The 22,695-nt window shown below is 34.0% G+C and overlaps 1 protein-coding gene across 3 annotated transcripts in view; it reads right to left on the bottom strand.

Moving 5' to 3' along the window:
* MICU3 (mitochondrial calcium uptake family, member 3) overlaps nucleotides 1–22,695 on the bottom strand; it is a 75,256-nt gene that overhangs the window by 28,419 nt on the left and 24,142 nt on the right. For 2 of the 3 annotated variants that reach the window (XM_012724966.1, XM_012724969.1), the window contains exons 2-7: nucleotides 18,163–18,316; nucleotides 12,586–12,617; nucleotides 10,985–11,063; nucleotides 6,917–6,964; nucleotides 3,958–4,040; nucleotides 1,042–1,113 (exon numbers count right to left, since the gene is read on the bottom strand). In XM_012724966.1, the coding sequence (XP_012580420.1) occupies nucleotides 1,042–1,113; nucleotides 3,958–4,040; nucleotides 6,917–6,964; nucleotides 10,985–11,063; nucleotides 12,586–12,617; nucleotides 18,163–18,316 (468 nt within the window). The remainder of the gene's footprint in view (nucleotides 1–1,041; nucleotides 1,114–3,957; nucleotides 4,041–6,916; nucleotides 6,965–10,984; nucleotides 11,064–12,585; nucleotides 12,618–18,162; nucleotides 18,317–22,695) is intronic. The other variant, XM_012724968.1, reaches the window with a different exon arrangement.

Genomic DNA, 22,695 nt, shown 5'->3' with positions numbered 1-22,695 from the left:
ATACTAATCATAGTGGGATTTAACATGGCATGTTTTTTAAAAATCCATATAACGAAAAAACTAGTAAAAACGGTTGCATCTCTCTTAAGTTAATTATTCCAATTCCACATACAACAATTTTAACCTACTTTACAATTAACCAAATTACCTACACAGGTAATTTGCAGATGCAACAATTATCATTTGCATGTCAATGAAATTCACCATGTTCCTGCAATCTGAGGACCAGATAGATGAATAAATAAATATGCTGTGGTGGGTAAAAAGTACAGGCTCTGGAGTTGGCCAGACACGGCCTTAATTTCAATTTTGCCAAGTGATAGCTATGTAATATTTGACATTATACTTAACCTTACCAACTGTCAGTTTTCTCATATGTATTTACAGATAATGAACTGCTGGATAGCTCAAATTGAAACATGCATACAAAGCACCTGGGTACAATATCTGATAGTAAAGTTTTAGGATATTATTTCTATTATGTGAACCTGGGGATGTTACCAGGTTAAAATTCTAGGGACAAATAAAAAGATAACTGGTAATAAGTGGAGAGAAATGTTTAAGTATGATTTCATAATAAGATAAAAATATGATTCATCTCAAGAGATTTTATAATATATATTTCTCTCAATTCAGAAAAACAAGTTTTTCTTCATCATTCATATTGTTACAATATCACTAAGCTTAATCTCATGTATAATTAAATCTTTGCAATTCACCTTTAAATTTTCACATGCATAATGATCTGTATTAATCTATTACATGACAAACCCTTCAAATTTCATGGATAGCAACAGTATGGGTGAAAATGATTTAATGAATGTGTTATGAATACAGATATTTAATATCAATATTTATTGACTAAATAAATATTGATACAGATGCATATAAATACTGAAGCACTTTTTCTACATAAGAACTTTAGAAAGTTTTAAAAAAGGGACAATTCCAAAGTTATAGACTTAACTTATTACTTCTCAACATGAATAAACTAATTCTTACCTAGAGAACCCACCTGAAATTACTATAAATTATTCTTACCAGCATTGCACGTTTTTCTTCATCTCCTTTAGTTTCCCTCTTTTCATTTTTTTTCCTGAAGATCTCTTGAAGCTGAGAAGGAAACAAATTAAGAATCAAATATCCAAAAAGACTTTTTGGGTACCAATCTACTAACCAGTGCTGTTTTAGTCTAAAACAAAGGTGAAAGTTAGCTTTAACCACCAAGAATATTAACAGTAAGGTAATAATTTTAATATAGTAATGTAGTAATGTAGTTACCATTTTTCCCCTGAAAAAAAGAAAATATATTCTTTGGTACTGGCAACTCCTATTTAAGTCAAATGTACTAACTTATAGTTTTACTTTATCTCTAAAGACACAAGACATAGGTTCAGTGCAGCACATAAAAACAGATGAAATCTGCTGGGGTACAGAAATTGGAATAGAACTCAGGGACTCTAAGTTTACCTGTGTCACCCACTAATTTTATGATTGTGTACAGGTCACATGAATGTCCCTGGGATCCAGTTTGCTCATGCATAAAACAAAGATGAATAAGGTGGCCTCTAATGTCTTTCAAGTAACTGGGCATAGTGGTGGGAGATGGCCTCTGCTCAGGCATTTACTTGAATAATTTCTCTAATAACTTAAGCTTATTTTTCATGACATGAATACGAAGGCAATTTCTTACCTTGTAGGAAAATTCTTTTCTCTAGCTTTACTGGTGTGTAAAAGGCAGCTCTTATAAAAACATCTGTGTAGAATATTGCAAGTAATTACCTAGCACACTACCTGCACAAGATAACTTTTCAGTAAATTTAAGCTTTAAAATCCTTTTTACAAATAAAAGACTGATTCTATCACGGTCTTCTGTGTAACTTGAACAGTGACCTCACCAATTCATTTCTTTTTACATGGCAATAATTTAAAATCAAATAAGATCCATTACCACTAAAGATATATATATACACAAGAATTATAAATATAGTACAAATTGTGAATGACTTCATTAACAAATGAATGTATTGCCATACTTTTTTTTTTTTTTTCCTTAAGGAAGAAGAGTCTCTAGCAAAGGTTATTAATAGTCACAAGAAGGAAGAAAAAAAATCACAGGTTTTAGAGCTCTACACAAATAACTTAAGCCCAACTCCACCTACTGCTTTCAGGGGCTCTTTACTGTTTACAAACAAATACTGAACAAAACTCACACATGAGGCAGCAGCACAGACACTGCTAACAACCGGACATTATTTGAAAGCAAGGGCAGCTTTTGTAAGAACTCACAAGAAGAGAGTGTAAGTGCAATGTAAACGTTTCTAGCTCCCATCTTCACATTGTTCCAAAAGGTATCTATCAGTATGTGAGCAGCTTCCAGTGGACCGAGCTCTGTAAGTCAACAACCTTCAAGTCAATGAGGTGGAACTTAGCCATGTTGCCATAGAATGCTTTTGAAAATTCGATTACAAGCCCATTCTCAAAGCTTTAAAACAGAGTTGTGTGCCAACTATAACCAAAGTATATTAAACTATATCTGTCTGCTTTAGGATGTTACAAACAGGTCTTTATTTAACGTAATGAAACTTAAAATCTCTCAGTGACCCAACATTCTGCAAAGTACTAGAATGGAGGGATCCTTCATGGTTCCAGAGCCCACAGTTTGGCTCAGGAATGGTACCCAGGCAAAGCTATGTGGGTGTTAGATTAAAACTTTCGATAGAGCCCAGTAATTAGTCTTACTTCCTTTTAAATGGCTACTAATTAGCTTTTGAGGAGAATTTTTTAAAAGATTTTATTTATTTATATACACAGACCTGGGGTACAGGCCAGTGGTGTGGGGAGTAAGAGGATTCCCTAGAGACAGAGTGGGGAGCTCAACAGGCAGATGTAGTGAAATACACTGCTGAGGGAAGCAGTGGGTGGTGGATCAGGAGGAGGTCGGCCACACCATGTGGATCACCTCTCTGGCCAGGGGTAGAATTTGTGCTTCAGTGGCTGCAATAGCTTCATAGTACTGTACTTTAACCTCTTGCGCCACCTGGGAGGCCCCAGCTTTTGATGAGAATTTTAAACTCTTCTTTTTCCTGTCCTGGAACAGAATGATTTCACAGCCTCTGAAGACAATAATACTCTCTTTAGGAGATTTTTCTGAGGGATTTTTAATGGCTGTTAACAAAGCAAAATTGAAAACAGAATAGCTATTTATATGCCAACATTCCCTTTTCTTTTTATTAGAAGAATATAGGTAAATATGAGTTGGACATAAATGCTAGGGCAGACCTTGCAACTTTAAGGATAGATTAATATTAACATCTATATTGGAGAGAAAACAGAATAGGCATTTTTTGCCACAGAAGTAGATTCAAGATACATGAGGAAAAAAAGGAATAGAAATTCTAGAATAGGAGATTGGTGGTTAGAAGAGCAAGCAGCTAATGACTATTCCAGAGCAGCATCAGTGCTAGACCAGTCAAATGAGAAAGCCAGACAAATATCAAAGCACAATCTTACTTTTCCAACACTTTAGACCAACTTGGGCGAAGACAGGAGAAAGGGATAGGAAAATGGGAATAGGACTGGAACTTAACAGTCATGAGTGGAAGAGAAAAGGAAAAAGAAAAACAATTAGTTCTATAATGAAAAGGAAGGGTTTTCTTTGGCAAAAAAATTATGCTTGGGTAGCTGATGTGTTGGGGACTGAACATCAACTGGGTCTATTATCCACCCAATGGAAGATATTTCACATATTTCCAATGCCCAGAAAATGTGTAAACAACCATAATCATTTTACACACAGAGTATAACTTCATTATTTAAAGTACACACAAGAATAAACTTATTACAAAATTACGGTGAAATCATAAATCAAAGCTTTAAACAACATTCCAAATAATGTAATACAAAAATAGAACTAATTCCAATTATTGATAAAAAACAGTATTGTCATGCACATACCACCAAAAACTCCTTTTTATCCACCATCTCATTGCCATCAGTGTCAAACATGTTGAAAGCTATCCTAAAGCCTGCATGTGGCTCTGCCAGAAAGAACGAAAAATAGAAAAATGTATTTTAAAATACAAAATTCATTTAATTGTAAAGTTATTCATTCTCCATACAAAAATAGTTTCTGTAACCAAGAAGCATAAACAGTTCTGCTTCATATGTTGACACATTTAGTGGGTGCTTATTTGCACTCTAATAATGCATTTTATAAGTATTTATGCAATACATGTTGCATAGCACTGACAGAAAAATTTGACTACCTTCCTTTTAACAATATATATTTCTCTTTCTTATCCAAAGTTTGTCAGCTTTTATAAAAGGAAAGTAACAGCAGATCGCATTCAAGGAATTTTCAATATGTCCAACTATTTAGAGCAGAATAAAATATCAAATATGACACAATGGACCAGTTCAGAGTCTTGGGAAGTAATAGTGGAAATGACCTATGAAAATAAATATCAAGCATGACAAATTACCTATTTGAATTTAACTTTCTAGAGGCTTCTGAACATAAGCAGAATGCGAGGGGCAATTGCTTTTCTGAGAAAGACAGACCTTCACACACTATGACCTCTTTAATTTTAAAACTTTATAAAGAGGTTCTATCAACAAATAAAAATTCTAAATCATAAAGAAAATTCTGACAGAAGAAAACATGAATTTGTCTGTCCAAGAATAGCTTGGTGTGTATGCCTTTTTCAAAAAAATTGACCTTCCCTTTACAGAAGACTGGCAAATATTTAAAAAAGACCTCCCACTGGTAACACCTACCACAGCCTGTTCTGAGACCTTGACTTTATGGAAAGAGAAGTACACAGCCCTGCTTTCTTAACCAGTAACAGCTGTCCCTGAAAATAATGGATTGGAAGTCAGTCTATAATGCGAATTCATATCTTGCATGTATTTTAGGAATCCAAACATACATTTATTTTCATTTACTTGATAAAGAAATAAAGTTACACAATTCTCGACAACCAATTTATACTTTAAAAAGATCTTGAAAAAATGCAAAGCTTGAGTCATTATAAACATTGTTTGGAAGGAAAAATAAAGCTAAAATAATAGAAGGTAACAGGAGAAAATGATGGACTGGCAACATAGGTAAGGCGATCGGGCAACTTCTTGCTAGCCTTCTTTTCACAATTTTTTTTTTGTTTCTAATCTAAACAAGACCAATAATTTTTCACTTCCAACTAGAAGTTTCTAAAATGGGTCCTGTACTCTGAAGGAAGATTCACACACTCAGTATCTTAATCTTTCTACAGTAAGTAGTAACCACTCAATGTTTTTCCCTATTTCTTTAACTACATCTCCACCCTATCCAACAAGTACCTTTTCTAACCAGTTCTATTTTATTCTTGCTTAGGCTCGGGATGATTTGAGTATTTATAATTTGTAACTTTGTATATATAATTTGTATATATAATATGTTGATCTAGGTAACAAAATAGCTTTTTAAAAAAAGATTTATTTATTTATTCATACAGAATACAGGCCAGTACAGGCCAGTGGTGCAGGGTTGGTGAGAAGATTCACCAGAGACAGAGTGGGGAGCAGAACAGGCAGATTCCATGAATCCACTGCTGAGGGGAGCAGCGGGCGGGTCAGGAGAGGTCTGCTTTGCCATGTGGTCACCTCCGGGGCGGGGATCAACCTCGCACTTCAGCAGCTGTGGCTAGATTGCAGTGCTGCATCCTAACCCATTGTGCCACCAGGGAGGGCCACAAAATAGCTTTTTAACAAGTTTCTGTGACACTTGACACCTACTTCTCTGGTTTTCATAGTAGCAAGCATTACTGATTGGACTTTCCAGTCTTGAACAACTTCATCAAGTCCTACTAGAAGTGAAACACTTGCTGCTTTTCAGTGCATCTTACATGTGTGCATGCGCACACCACCCACATATTTTATTACATCTGTATGACTAAAACAAGATAATCACTATTTTATAAAATACTTGTTTTTATTGAGTTTCATTGACTTTTTATTTTCACATATCCAATAAATCCCTACCACTAGAAATTCTACTAATGAAATTCATCCATTAATTCAACAACTATTTTGTGAGACGTTACCATGTGTCAGGCAATTAACACAAAAAAAGATGAAATCCTTGACATTATGGACTTTCATTTCAAAGGTAGAGAGGCAGAAGAAACAAATATTTTCAATTATTATAAGTGCTCTGAAGAAAAGGAAATGTGGTAAAGGAATAAACAAAGGAAAAATGGGAAAGGAAGCTATTTTAGGAAGAATGGTCCAATAAGAATTCTCCGTCTTCACATTTCAAGGGAAACCTGAATGATATTTATTATCATAAGGGTCTTGAAGATATGTGCTACTGAGTTTACAAATTCCTAAGTTGGGAATTCACTGAATATAAAAGTCAGTGGCTAAAGCACAGTGAACTACAGTATATAAGTTCCACAATACAATTTAACTGAGACCTTAGTAACTTTAGTAAAGCCCTATAAATATTTCATAAAAATCAGTATACATGAGAGGAAGAGAATAACAAAGCTGCTTTAAGATGTTTGATGGATATTCTGACTAACCAGTAAAAAAATACTTATTTTTCCACATTAGTTCTTGCAGAAAATGTGATTTGAATAAATGTGGCAGGAAAGCTACAAATCATTACAGGTACTGACCTTGGTGCACTTCTGGAGATTAATCCACAGGATGGATATAGAATACTAAGTTATAGTGTCTGTGTGTTTTATTACTATATTACAAGCCACAATAATATCTACATCTTTTCACTTTTGATAGTGCTATCATTTTTTGCTGACTGTTAAATTTGCAAAACAGCATAGTTAGACTAAAGTAAGAGAATCTATGAAAGATTTGTTTTCTAAGATTCTGATAAAAAAAACTATCCAGAAGTAGATGCAATAAATACACTTACTTGTTAAAATACATAAAAGAAAAAGATATTCTGTGTAAGAAATCACACCTAAAAAATAAGAAAGTTATATATTATATCTTATGTTATATATAAAATGTATTATTTCTCAACTAAAATATTCTTATTATCCATAAGTAATAATAAACAACTTACAGTTTTAAAGGAAATGCTAAGTATTATCTTAAATAATAGTTTATCTTAAACTATTATTATAAATCATAGCAACAAAATTACTTTGCTTCACACGCCTCTGTAGAAACCAATATAAAATTTCCATTAATGCTCTCAGATATATTGACCAAAAATATGCAAAATTATTTTTACTTATAGCTGTACGTTATAAACTTGTTAGTAGTTTTCAAAGCATAAATATAGCATGATATTTAAAGGTTGGAAATGGTTAACACTGTTATGTACTTACTTTTTAGTAATACCTTTTTTAAAAAACATTGTTTTTGTTATTTGAAGGTTTTATTTATCTTCATATAAGAGAGCTGGGGCATAGGCCAGAGGTGTATTTGGTGAGAAGATTCACCAAAGATAGAATGGGGAACAGAGTGAGCAGATTTACTAAACACACTGCTGAGGGGAGCAGTGGGTGGGAAGGAAAGGTCTCATGCACAACATGTATGTTAGTTACCTAGTTGGAGATTGAACTCAGGCCATAGTGGTGACAGCACTGAGACTTAACCCATAGGCTACCAAGGAGACTCTTCCTAATACTTGAATAAAACATTTAGACACTCTTGCTTAGAAATTTGATTTCCGTAGGACATTAAAAAAATAAAGCGCTATGTTTATGGCTCTCCTGCTTCTAAATTATTTATTATCCTTGGTAAACTAAATTCTTTTATTAGTTTTACTTTGGGTTTTTTTTTTAAAAGATTTATTTATTTATGCATACAAGAACTGGGGTACAGGCCAGAGGTGAAGGGGATGAGAGGATTCACCAGAGATAGAACAGGGAGCAGAAGAGGCAGATGTACTGAAATACATTGCTGAGGGGGGCAGTGCGCAGGTCCAGAGAGGTCTGCTGTGCCATGTGGGCCACCTCCCTGGCCCAGGATAGTACTCATGCTGCCATGGCTGAGGATAGCTTCATAGTGCTGCACTTTAACCTACTGCGCCACCAGAGAGGGCCTACTTTAAGGATTTTTAATTAAATGGCCTTATTCTTTCTGCACACTGTATCCTGAATCGTTGGTAATCTCAAAATTACAAACGTAAAAGGTATTTATTCAGAAAATAAAAATATACATTCTACATAACTAATATTCTTATTTTTGGATTATAACACCCAAAATTATAATTAATGGTTTGATTGAGATTCTAAGTGAATCCTGGAAAAATTAAAATTAAGAATAAGCTAACAACCCTTATTTATATATAAGGTAGTCCGGATATTTGGTAAAGGATATTAAAAAAAAAATTCTTAGTCAGATTGTGACCTTTAAAACTCTACTCTATCTGATGTGCTTCTAAGCTGTCCTCTTTGTTACAGAACAAAGAGAAGAGGGGTCACTGTCAGGCAGTTTGTCAGAAGATGTGAAGGTAGCTAGGAGGAGACCTGAAAGCATTCCCTTCTTTTGTTTATACTAGAGTATCATGACCTATAGACAGATGGTTCTGGTTGATTGCCATGAATGTTATGGGAGAAAGCTTCTGAAATGCTGAATGTATATAAAGAAACAATACCTACATTTCATAGGGACTCCTCAGAAATGAAAAGCAAGCACAAATGTAGGCATGAAAAAGGGAAATGGGGTTAGGAAATAGGCTCTCCGCCTCCACAATTCCATCACTGTTGTCCTGATATGTTTGAATACATAAGTTATTTTGCTTGGTATAAATAAGTGTAATTACTGCTGTATGTCTTTTGGTTGATAATTAACAAGATTTTTCTCAGTGAAGGATTAGTTAGACTGATTCTGATTATCATGACAGGAACTTGTCTGTAGGACTAATGGGTTCTGAGGTGGGGTAATCCACAGGAAAGAGAACAAAGTGAAAACACATGATATAACTCAATAAAAATGGTCAAGGAAAAGAGACAATATGATTGAATATGAACTGTAGATTCTTAATGCTTTCCAATTACAAAAATGGAAAAAGGCTAATTCTGCAATATATTTTATTTATTTATTTTTACATCATTCTTCATTTTGTGCATTTTCCCATCTTGGTTGTAATCCCCATGCTGCAATTATTTTAAAGTTAAAAAATTAAATAGATAAAAATAAATGCTAACTAGTTTTCTTTTGGAAATTTAATTTTAAAAATTCTAAGAAAAGTTCCTTAAAAGCATTATACTCTTGGCCCTCCCTGGTGGCGCAGCGGTTAAAGCACAGCACTGAGAAGCTAAAGCCACTTCCGCATGAGTTCGATTCCCGCCTGCCAAGGAGGAGCCCACATGGCGTGGCAGGCCTCTCCTGACCCGCCCGCTGCTCCCCTCAGCAGTGTACTTCGTTGATCTGCCTGTTCTGCTCCCTGCTCTGTCTCTGGTGAAGCCTCTCACCGCCCCTGCAACTCTGGCCTGTACCCCAGTTCTGTATGCATAAATAAATAAATCTTTTAAAAAAAAAAAAAGCATTATACTCTTTAAAGGACCAGGTGAGAAAATAATAATAACAATGAACAGCTATATACCGAAGACATTTTGTGGGGGTGGAGTGGGAATGGGATCAAAAACAATGGGGGGAGGGAAGTGCACTGGACTATAATTATGTCACACAGATGATTGGTGATGGGAAGCCTACGGGGATTACAACTGAGATGGAAAAAGACAAAAAAAGGGAAAAGGCACAAAATGATGTAAAAATAAACTATTATTAAAAAAAAAAAGCATTATACTCTATTTAGAGCCAGTATATATCCGTCCAATTGGCTATTAAAACTAACTCAGTGCAATACATCTTTTTTCATAAATGTTGTATACCAATTAGTTTTTTGTAAACCTGCTCAACATTTTCTTGCTGGGCAGTATTTTGAGCAACTAGATCCATTTTAAAATTAATTTTCAATAACTCTCAATATTCAGCTTTAAAATTCCTCTGCCACTTAATGTCTTTATTTAAAAAAAAAAAAAAAAAGGGCCCTCTAACAATTTATTTTACCTAAGCTCATGGTTCTAAAACTTTTTTGGAACATGGATTCTTTTGATAATCCAGTTACTGTGACAGATCTTCAATGATCTATAGTAGCCATTAACTACATGTAGCAATTTTAATAAAAATTAAAAATTAAAAAAATAAAATTCAACTTCTCAGTTACAGCAACCACACTGCAGGCCCTTGATACCCCACATTTGACTTGTGGCTATCAAATGGCGACCAAACCAAAACAGATTTACATCACTGCAAATAGAACTGCTTTGTTCTATTTGGGTAATACTTAAATAGGTCATCTTTCTTAACAAAAATATGTAAATATGAATATAACACAAAGAAGATTAGGACATGCCTAAACCCATGCTTCCAGATTTAACAATACCCTTAATTAAAAAAAAATTCCTTCTTCAGTGCATTCATTTTTCTCCAAGTATGTTTAATCCAATTTCTATCTTCCTACAAGAGTATTAAGGAAATAGTTTATACATTCACAGACTTACCTGATCCTTCTGAGCTTTAAATTTTTCTTACCCTATCATCTACTCTAAGATTTTAATGGTAATCTTATTTTTTCAGATTTTTAAAATTTATTTATACATGAGCTGGGGTGCAGGCTAGCGGTTTAGGGGATGAGAGGACTCAACAGAGACAGAGTGGGGAACAGAACAGGCAGACTGAAATACACTGCCGAGGGGGACAGCAGGTGAGACAGAAGAGGTCTGCTGCACCACGTGGGTCAGTTCCCTGGTCTGGAGTTGAACAAAATAAAAACCACCCTTAAACATATTACCCAAAAAGGATCATTATTACTATTTTATTATTTTTATTTGCAGATTTTCTAGTACATGCAGACACACATGTAACTGTAAAATTATTTTATGTATGATGAAAATATGTGTAAACGACTAGTATACATGACATAATATCAATAATAAAACACATAAGTACTACATTAACTTACCTCTTTCTTTAAGATTTCGAAATAGCTTTGATGAGCCCTTCCAAACAGGAGGCGTTTCTGAGAGCATATGACTTAATTCCTATGATATAAGGTATCATAATATTGATTAATAGGTAAGCTATTTAGTTATAAAGTAGATAAACAATATTTAAACATCTATGAAAAATTTTGTCTAGTTAAGAGACCTGAGATACCACTGTATTTATTCTCATTCATCCAACAAACTTAGTATTTGTCCAGAGTCTAAACATAAAATAAGTGATGAAGAAGAGAAACCAAGCCTGCCAAGACCTTGAAAATTGGACTTCTGGTCTCTGAAACTGTGAGAAAATGAGGTTCTACTGTTTGAGCCAACAGGGCAAATTAATGCACTCCTTTAGCTTAGACCTGTGTTAGGTGAGGTGTAAAGTAGTTGCATTACACGGAGACGCTTTAGAGTTAATTTAAGAGAGTATCTCTAAAATTTCATAAATAAACGTTTAATATAGCCTTTTGAAGGATTCTGTTTAACTAGTTAAGGAAGTTCCCAAGATTGCTAATATTGTTTTTTTACTTTATACTCAAGTCTCTAATACAGACAAAAGTACAAAAGGCAGACACCACACAGAGACACACACGCACGCACACACACGCACACACACACAGACACACACGCGCGCACACACACATATATGTAATTTAAAGTTACAAATTGTTAAGAAACAGACTACTACCAGAATTTTAGGAGTCTCTTTCTGCCCTCACTGAAATTTTCCTCATTCTTACCCAGGGGCAAATACTGCCTTTAATTTTATACTTATCATTGTTTAGTTTTCCCACCTATAAGTATATCCTTAAACAATATGGCTTCATTTCTTCAGTTTGGAACTTTATATAAATGAAATGATACTTTATATTTTTCTGAATTGCTTTTCTATCATGTTTCTGAACTTACCTAGATAAAACATTGCTCTAATTCATTTGTTTTCACTGTTATATTTTCTGCTGCATGAACATATCACAATTTATTTATCATTTCTTATGCTAATAGTTTATCATGATGTTTTGGGCCATCATGGACAATCTATGACTTTTTTTTTTTAATCTGTGTGATTTTTTTTAATCTGTGTGATACATATATATTTTTTAATGGTCAAATAGTGTTCTTCATATCTGTGTGAATCTACGACTTTTTTATGAAATACAGCTGCATATAAGTAAGGGTTTTTTCTAGGAATATACACATTGGTGTGAAATTATAAGGTCAATTTTGATTTTCAAAATCAACTTTACTAGGTACATGTGCGAGCATTATTGTAGACTTTATACCCAAAAGTGTAAATGCTAGTTATATGTATGCATATCTTTAATTTTAGCAGATAGTGCCCAACTGTTTTCCAAAACGGGTACACCAATTTATACTTGCACATTAGAGTTATCACTGATCCATCTCTTCATCAGTCCTTGGTGTTGTTCACCTTTTTATTTTCTGACAATGAGGGTTAAAAAAAAGTGGCACTTTGATATGACTTAACTTTCAAGAAAAATATGTATATATCACATATTACATACATGTACAAATATGGGTTGCTTCCATCTGTACACCCAGAGCTTTAACTTACATGTTTGGAAAGTGACTTCCATGTTTTAGCAACTGTAATAAACAAACAAAACAATTAGATAATACTTCATATAACATAAATTCGAATTCTGTAACTTTTTATAACTACAACTCAAAACCCCTAGTTTTTATGTCTAAAAGACAAGGCCTTTTTGAACCTTAAGATATTTTACTTAGGATATACTTTTGTTTCAAGTACAATAAATTACAACATAATATAAGTAGAATAAGAAATTAATTTTCTACAATCACTATTTTTTTAAATTTGTGGGTTTATAAGAGTTAACTTACTTCAGGTCAAACGTCTTATGAGCACACAATAATGCTATTTATTAAATACAATGCATTATAAAATTATGTTAGCAAAGAGAAACATCATTTTGAGGTGTTACCCATGACCCTACTGTATTGGTATCTCTGCATATAATTCACAGGTCAGGTCATTCTGGCGTAGGGGCAGAGGGAACAAACCATGAAGGAGCAAATCGGAATGTAGCGGGGAATCCTTGACCTGTTTTCCAATTCTCCCCTCCACCCTCACCTCCCAATAACTATACAATAATCATCTCCAGAATAAAAGTGTTACAGCTGGATCTTTTATTTTCTAATTCCCTTTTACACCTCAGAAGATCCCAAACAATATAAATCTTACCAGAATAAATATGCAGTCAATATTATTGTTGCTATTGCTTTGAAATTGAACACTGGGAATGTCTAACACCTGTGTAAGAACTGTATGTGATTAATTCCTATAATACACTGTACTAGAAATTGATGAATATTAATTATTTCAGTTACATTACAATAAAGACAACCAGTAATGTTTCTACATGGTAATGTGTGGCTATTTCTGTATAATTAACATTACTTAATGTTAAAAAATATATCAATTTCAAAATGATACAACAGACATATTTGCTACATAGCTTTGTTTATTTCAAGGCAATATAATAAATCACTTGAAAATCAAAAAAGAATATATTCTAAATGATTTTCATGGAGATGAATTTCTTTTTTGTGTAGCAACATCCTTCCTTTACCCAAGATGGTTTATGCAAATGTGTACTCAAGTTATTAAAATGACAGGTTTAGTACACATTTATTCAAATATGTTACCATACTACGCCCACCACCACGCACTAGTAACTCTCCAACATAGTTCACTGGACACCCTTACCTATAGTTCTAAAACATACACAGTTTTATAAACTAGAATTACCTCAATTAAAAAAAAAATTACATGCCTACAAAATAAAATTTAGCATTTAACTTTAACTATGGTACTACATATATTCATTTAGTAAAGATATCCTCTTCATAATGAATAAGTCAATGTAAATAAATGTACTACTCTTGCTTTTGAAATATAGCAGTAAGAAAAGAAAAATGGTAAAAAAAAAAGTACATGTACATGCTCTTATGCAATGCACAGAAGCTATTTATCAAAAGAGGAAGTTAGACATACTCTCAAGTTTTGTAGGGCTTATGAGATTTCCAGAGTAAATTATTCACAAAAGACATATTCATTCTGCCGGATATGTCACCTTGTACAATGTTATTAGCTTGTTTAAAAATAAAGACCAAAGAGCCATTAAGATCGTTCTTCAAAGGATTTTCTGGTCTTCCAAATTCCTTATTTCATATGAAGTTACTACATATATAAATATAACTTGGGTGAAGAGGAATTTCAGTTCTATTTGAAATATTTTATTTCTTAAGCTATAGATTGATGTTCATTATATTTTTACTACTTACATCTTACTTTTAAAATACTTTTATGTGTTTTTTTAAAAGGTACATCTCTTAAAACAGTTGCAGCTATCTGAAAATAACTGCTAATTTTTAGTTTTCAAAGAGAAATTCACCTTATAATTTGTATTTAAGCAAGGAAAATAAAAATATTTTCTAGATTTCAAACAAAGTTATAATCAACAATCAAGAGGTTTACTTGATTTATTCAATCCTTAAAGGACCTTATGAAGTTGTTATATGTTTACATTTATAAATAAAAAAATTAAATAACTTAACCAAGTTCTCAAAACTAATAAGTGAATGTCAAGGTTTTAATATAAATTTGTCTAATTTCCTATGCTACTTTGATATTGTATATGACTAAATATTTAGTGTATGAAATATTTCTAAGGCAAATATTTTCTTTTAAAAGTCTATACTTTCAAAAAAAGTTTATACAAATATCTTGATCTTTGTATAATCAAACATCTTGAAAGGGGCCTTTCTATTTACTGTTCATTTCTTCATCTTCTACTCTAGCAATCTGGACTTTGTCCTACACTGAAATGGCATTTTTAAAAATCATCAATTAGTATCATCATTAAATCTAGTAGATATTATTTTCTATCCTCAGCTCATTGACTTCTCAGTAGACTTCCATTTTGGTCATTTCCCTTGAATTCTATTATTTCATACTCTTCTGATTTTCCTCCTACATCTCAAGGCACTCATCGTTGTGAGGCATCATTTCAAGTCTCTGTGCTTTCTATCTTTTAAGATATAAGACTTCCTCAAGTTTTGGTCCTTGGTCACCTATATTCTTAGAGTAGACTGCCTCCATAGGTAATCTGATCAATACACAGCATTAATTACAAGCCATGTAGAGATGAATCCTAAATATTTATCTCTATACATCCTCTCCCCTGATATCCTATGGAAATAATCTAAAGCACCAAAAATTAATGAACTAAGAGCCAATCTGTGAAGCAGTCAACTTACCAAAATATTAAAAATTAATTTTTTTACCTTTCACAAGAATTTGTTTCACTTCACATATTTACCAATTCTTGTTGCTACTACAGAGAATGCTTAAGATCCCAAATTTGAATTGTATAGACATAGTATTCTCAACTACAGTTGTCATACTATGTATTGTGAGGATTTATTTTAAGGTTTGGTTTTGCCATATCCCAGTCTCTGAGAAAGAGTGGCTATAATCGGTCTAACTGAATGGAAGGCATTCCTTTGACATTTTAAGCAGACTATCAGTCAAACACTCATTTGGTTCATAGATTTACAATAAAATAAAATCAGTGATCAAAAGCCAGAAACAGGGCCTCTTTGGTATCTCCTCTTTTACAAATCCAAGGAATCTTAAATACATCACATCCAAAATTGAAGTTGTGATTTTCCCCTGCAAACCCGGCTCCTACTGCCACCCATCAAATTAAACATCCCCACATCCTCAGTACTCAGGCCTCCATCACTGCTATTATCACTACCATTAGAAGCTTTTGACAACTGGCTGAAAGTCTCTTCTCTGATTTGCTCATGCTCCCACTGGTCCTCTCCAATCTATCTCTACCATGAAAGACCTTTTCAAAACCCAATCTAATCATGGTATGTACCTCTTAGAAACAAGAAAACAGGCCCAAAGGCAGTTACTTTTGCTGAAGCCCAAGTGACCAAATCAACTTCATTAGTTTCAGCTTTCCTATAAATCAATCTTAATCAATGAGAAATCACCTGCCAGATACCAGTTAGATAATCTTAACTAATAGTCCCCTATCATCTACAAGGGCGTAACCTTGCAATAACCAAGCTACTCTTTTGCCCTCCATAGCCGTGTTTATCTCTTTTGCCTATACAAATCTTTCATTTTGTACAAATCCTTTCTATCTGCTGGGTTGGATGTTGCCTAATCATAAAATGTTAAATAAAGCCAGAAAAGTCTTAAAATTCATCTGTTGAATTTTGGTTTTTTTTGCGCATCAAATTCTTCTGCATCTGAAACTACCAGTTTTCCATTACCTTTAGCATAAAAATAAAAATGCTTAATAGAAGTTTACAGACTCTGAATGACTGGGCCCCGCCCTCATACCCAGTCAGTCTCACTTTATCCTCTCTGCTCATCACAAGACAGCCCCCGGCTCTTCTTTCTTCTCCTCAAATGTACCATATTTGTCATGGCCCTATAGCTTGTGCTATTTCTTCTGAAATTACTCCCTTCCAACTTCCCATTTGCCTAGTTAACTTTATTCATGATTCATATCTCATGTTGATATTTATTTCCCTGTACTCTCTAACTAGTCATTTTTCAAAAATAAACTTTCCAACATCGGCAGCTTTCTTTCCTGGCATTTATCCCATAACACTCAGCTGTTTCTCTGTATGCTTCATTGATCAGTGTTGGTTTCTTTCACCAGGCTGTAAGCATCATGAGGGAGGAGAGTATTTATCTCCAGAGCCAAGCGCTGTAGAGGCACTGAGTACATGCCATTTAACATGCTGGGAGATGAAATGGGAAGTGTGAGATGAAATGGAAAGTGTGCATAAAGCACTTCTGCTGTATCCCAAGTCTTGAGAAAAAGCACTACTAATTATTTGAGCTGTAAACTGAATATTTTTATTTTTTTAGGAAACAATTTTTACTTGTCTAACACACAAATAATGGTTATTTAGTTAGGTATTTGGCAGACATTTTCTTAGTGATGAACAAACTCGGCTTGTTGGTTAAGGAAAACAACTGACAGTGTTTACTGCCAGTGACAACATTTGAACTTTCAAGCAAAAATTAGAATGCATCACCGTGAGTTTGACAGCTTTCCATAAATAAAGCTTTTCTGATAAGTTTATAAAAATATTAATGAAAATGATTTTTTAAAATAATGAAATAAGGAAACATTTGGAAAATTGTACAGTTCAGTGAACCAATAATTTTCAGTTGATGAAAAAAGATTATATAAAGGCAAAAGATGCAGAGTATATTGTATTAGGTCACTGATTCTCAATGCAACAAGAGACAAAAAAATTCAGGTTCTACCCTGCATCAACATTTTGAGAAACTATCATTAGCCAAATATTGATATAGCATTAAGAAGAACATCTACAATTATCTGAAAAGCTATTAAAATACTCCTCCCTTTTCCTATGCCTATAATCATGAGGCAAATTTTCTTTGCATATGTACTTCATGAGAAACAATGTATTGCAACAGGCTGAATACAAAAACAAATGTAAGACTCCGGCTGTCTTCTATTAAGTCAGACATTAAAGAGATTTTCAAGAATGTATATAATGCCAAAAAGTTTTGAGGACCACTGCTCCATCACCCAGAAAGGTGAGAAACAATGAGTCTATATCTACACTACAGGAACCAGGACAAATACTGCCCGTTCCAACCTCAAAGGCTAATACTTGACTTTCTCCCTTTCAGGCTAGAAGTAAGGCCTAAAGAGGCAGAACACACACTTATTATGAATAATATCAAGTTTAATGTTAAAAACTCGGTATTATGAAAAGAGGACACCGGTAGGAGTTTATAGGAAATAAAAGTCTGATATACTATCCAATACGATGTCTTCTGAAATACCACACGGTTGCTCTCCTTGTGTGGCCTGCGTGCCTGCAGGAGGACTTGACCCCAGCTAGCTGGCTTAATAAACTCTGCTTGCTTGTGCATCTCTGGTCCTGTTCTTTGTTGAGGGGGACAACTGGGTGATTTCGGACCCTAACAAGCTCTGAGAAACTTAACACCACTCCACGCTTTTACAAACTTGAGATAACAAAAAACAAAACAAACAAACAAAAAAAACATCCAATTACGTAAAGTTTAAAATATACTTACATTTGGGCTCATCTGTTGTAACAGCCAAAATAAAATCATGTGGCGTCATGAATAACTGCCCCTCACATTCTATGGAAGCGAACAAACGGAAGCGCCTTTCCCGAGACGTAGCGTACAGGTCCAAGTCTTCAGTGTCTACTCTGCCAACAGCAGCCTGAAGTTAAGAAAGTAATGTATCTGTACTGTGTGAAGTACCATTTGCTTTTAAGAGATACATGCTTTTAATTATGTTGGAAGTGAACTAACAGGGTAAAAGAAAAAGTGAAAATATTGTCGTTGGAGAACTTAATTATTTTATAAATAAGTGACCAACATGAATAAAAATGACTTCATGTTTGAATGAGCCTACAAGGAGTATTGTTAGGGTCTGGAGATTTTAGGCTGGCCTTTTGAAGACGTTCTTAGAGACCAGTAAATTTTTGATTTGGTAGCTTCTTTAGCAGGAATAGCAACACTTGCTGACTACTGCTATGCTTTTTCTACTGAGGCTTATTTATGTAAACTGAAGACCAAGTTGTTGCAAATGACAGGATTTTCTCCTTTTGTTGATAACAAAACAACATCTGACTTAAGTATTACTATGTCAGGGTCATTCTTCCATGCCACTAAACTTTTCAGTGGTTTTTTTTTTTTTTTTTTTAAGATTTATTCATACAAGAGCTTGGGAAAAGGCCAGAGGTGCAGAGGGGGTGAGAGAGTTCACCAGAGAGAGAGTGGGGAGCAGAACAGCAGATCTACTGAAATACACTGCTGAAGGGAGCAGCGGGCCAGAAAGGAGAAGTCTGCTGTGCCATGTGGGTCAACTCCCTGGCTGGGGACTGAACTTGTGCTGTGGTGGCTAAGGATAGTTTCATAGTGCTGTGACTTAACCCCTTGTGCCACCAGGGAGGCCCATTAGTAGGTATTTTAAAAGTAACTATATAATATCTCATAGTAAATGTTTGTAGCATTACAGATGATTGAATTCCACATGGTTAAATATTCAGGTGATCACAGTATTTTACTCTTATAAAGCAATGTCATAATGATCAGCCTTGAAAATACTTAGATATATTCACAAACCATTGCTTGTAATAAATTCCTAAGAGTGGACTTGATTGGCCATAATAATAAACCTTTTCATGCATATTGAACAAATTCAAATTGCCCCTAGGAAGTTTATAACAATTTTCTTACTGTCAACAATATAACTTTCCATATACGCATTCCTTTTATATTAGAAAAATTTCTAATTTAGGATGACAAGATTAAGATTTCCCCTTTTTTAATCTCTTATTTCCTTTGCTAGTGAATCATAATACAGAATGTGTACAGATTTTTAAGTTATTTAAATATCTAGTATCTTGAAAGTCATATCCTGAAGAAAAGTCATAGCTTCCAGCAAAGAAACCACGTTTTTTATTTCAAAGTTACATTTTCTTACTTTACATTTTATACATGAAACATTAGGCAAATGATTCATCTTTTCCAACTATTCTTAAGACAAACACTTTTCAAAACCTGGCCAGGCAGTCAAATAAAAGTGAAAAAAAAAATGGTTCACTCCCAACTTTTAGTAAGAGAGAGAGACTGTAGCCCTACATTTAAGAACAGACATTCTATATGGAAGGATGAAATACTAGGCAAAAGAAGAGAAGGCACAAACATGGAAAAAACAAGTGAGTCAAGTTAAAGAGAAGAAAAGACCCATAGGTTGAGGTTAATAAGGCTACAGGAAGAGGAAACTATAAATTTTAATATTTTATGATAAAGAGAGATGAGCATTCTAGATTTACTTAGCATATTTTAAGAATGGCAATAATATTTTCAGAGCAGAAGACTGCATCATGGAAAAGGGTAGGTAAATTTATAACTATTTTTGAATACCAGACTAGATCCCTGGAATTTATCTGTCAGGGAAAAAAAAAATGGCATTAGGAGATTCTTGAGTGAAACAATGCTACAAAGAAAATAGGTATTTTAGAAATTAATCTGGTATAAGAGACAGGCAGACTCAACAGTATATTAATAACAATTACTCAGGCAAACCACAGGGATAGGGAAATTGTTTTGGCTTTGCAATGGGTGAGGAGAGATTGCAAGCTCAATGTCAATGCTGGGGGTTAGTGACCTTGAATACATTTGAGGGATCAGTCTATGGTCCCAGGTCCCTGTCTGCATATACATACTAAGGGTTCTTCTTCCTCCAGGGCCAGGGAAACCAGTCTTGTCTGCGATAACAGTTTACTTTTCTGCTTTCTCCTTCCAGACCTTTTCCTTAAACCTGAGTTAACAACAATCAGCCAGTACTCATTGCTAGCAAATTTCCTCGAGAAACACTGTGTGGAGCTCTTGCTGTTTTTACTCACAATTAAATGCCATGGCTCAGTCTAACAAACTGGATCACAATTTTTTGTCTCAGTTTTCTAGAAGCACGATTATCTAATATGGAATTGACCCATGACTTCTACCCAATAGTGTCATTGCTGCTATGACACGCCTTGTTTTTTCATCAAACTTCCTTAAGCAGAGTCTATATTCATCCCAGAAAGCCAAACCTGCTAGACCACTAAAAACTGGGAATTTGATCCACCTTTTATGAGCTAATGCTGACCACTCCTTCTCCTTAACTTCTACTAACAATCAAGTAACAAAGCATGTTGTTCTTCCTATAATTCCTCACATCCACCCACTGGTATCACCTTTGTTCAACAAGCTCTACTTCCCTTAGCTTCACAGTAATAGCCTAACTGATTTCTGTGTCCAATATAGCCTATGCTGAGTAAAAGTAAGAGGAACATGCAGAACTATATAGAACAGTTTTGTGTTCTTTAACTTCCTAAGAGTATCAGAAGAAATCTGACCAAACAGAGTTAAAGGTTTTCATTAAAACTCCATTGTGTGAATTCTATTCCTTGTTGCTTCAGCAGTAAGTGGTATCCGTAATTTTGGATAACAGCACTACAATATTTAACATCAACGAATGAGTTCATTTAAATTCACTGAACAGATATTTCAAGTGTGCCTATTTTATACAAATGAATTAATTACAGTTAACTGCCAGATTATTTACTTTACCTAAAACTGTTGCAGGGACAAATATGAATAAATAAACCTGACTTAATCATGTTATGCCTATATATGTCTAGCTCCTTTTAAACCTTTCAACAGTCCACATGTTTTTTTCTCTGTAGTTTATGAACAAACTATTTTCTTAATGAATGATTTGATGACTCAGATGAAGAAGTTAACATTTATTTTTAACCAAGTTAAATCTGACAGTGTTTTAGGAGGTTGACACAGAGCAATGGGCCATGAAGTTCAATTGAGGATAGCTGACTGACCTACTCAACTCTCTTTGGAAAGAGGCAGTTTCAGGCCAGTAGACTCTCAGTACACTAGAAAGGACTCAGACCTTTATAAGTCTAAACTTGTTTTAAACTTTTCAAAATTAAAAAAAAAAAATCTAACCCTTCGGCACTTAAAGAAAAAAATACACAAAACTATTTAACTTCAAAATTTTTTCAGCATTTTAAACATATTAAAAAAAAAAAACCCAGAACACTGAAAATTTTGTTTAGTATAGAAGATTCTTGCATTTTGATTTCATGCACTGGTTCTTCACTTTGCAGACAATGAAGAGTTTAAGTTTGTTTAAAACTATTACACTTAACTGAAGAATATAAACCCTCCTCATGGTAGCTTCTTCTGTTTCCACTTCCAAGAATGGCACATCACTATATGCAAAATCAGGGGCACCCTGAAGCTAAATGGGTGACTATAGTTCATGTCCTGGGCCCTCCAACAGGTACTGGTAAGCAGGGAGCATCAACATTAAGATGTTGTCTTGGCTGTTTACTTCTTTTTATAAACTATAAATATGTATAGGGTTTATACACATTTTATATATGTATATAAATATGTATAAATAACAGGGTTTCCAAATCTTCTGAAGCTTAAACTATCATGAGCATTCAGAAATAAGAACCAATCAAGAAAGGGAGAAATGATATTCAAACCAGTTTATTAATCCTCTTGGCAGTCTTGCTTGCCTGGAAGTGACAATGATCTTGTATCATGTTAATGTTCTGAGCCTTTTAAAAAAACAAATAGAGCCATTTCCCTCGAGCACGTTGGCATGAATCTGTGGGTATAATCCTTATACTACAAGAAGCAGGTTAAGTACATTTATATTCACTGGCTGATCTACTGTATTTAATCCCTTCTTTAGTTATCTAAATCCAACATGTCTTTAAAAAGTTAATTTCTAAAGCCTAAAATTAACTAAACATCTTGCATTAATATCTACTGTTTCAGTATGTGATGCCTTTAACATCACAATTGCCAATACAGTAAAATCTCATCAGTAAGTAATAAGTAGTATGATACCTGAGGCAAGTAAGAAAGCTAACCTGCAGGTAAAAGCAGCTGAATTAAAGCTACTTAGTTATTAAAATATTCATTGCTAAAGTGAAAATCTTTCTGTTCTATCCCATTTTATATACTTACTAAATAAACCTTTCAAAAGTATACTGCTAAGATAAAAACTGACCA

This window comes from Condylura cristata, unplaced genomic scaffold, assembly GCF_000260355.1.
Source record: "Condylura cristata isolate star-nosed mole 26May11 unplaced genomic scaffold, ConCri1.0 scaffold00014, whole genome shotgun sequence".
Lineage (NCBI taxonomy): Eukaryota > Metazoa > Chordata > Mammalia > Eulipotyphla > Talpidae > Condylura > Condylura cristata.
Note: the sequence above shows the minus strand (reverse complement) of the source record. Positions and strands in the feature narration are given on the sequence as shown.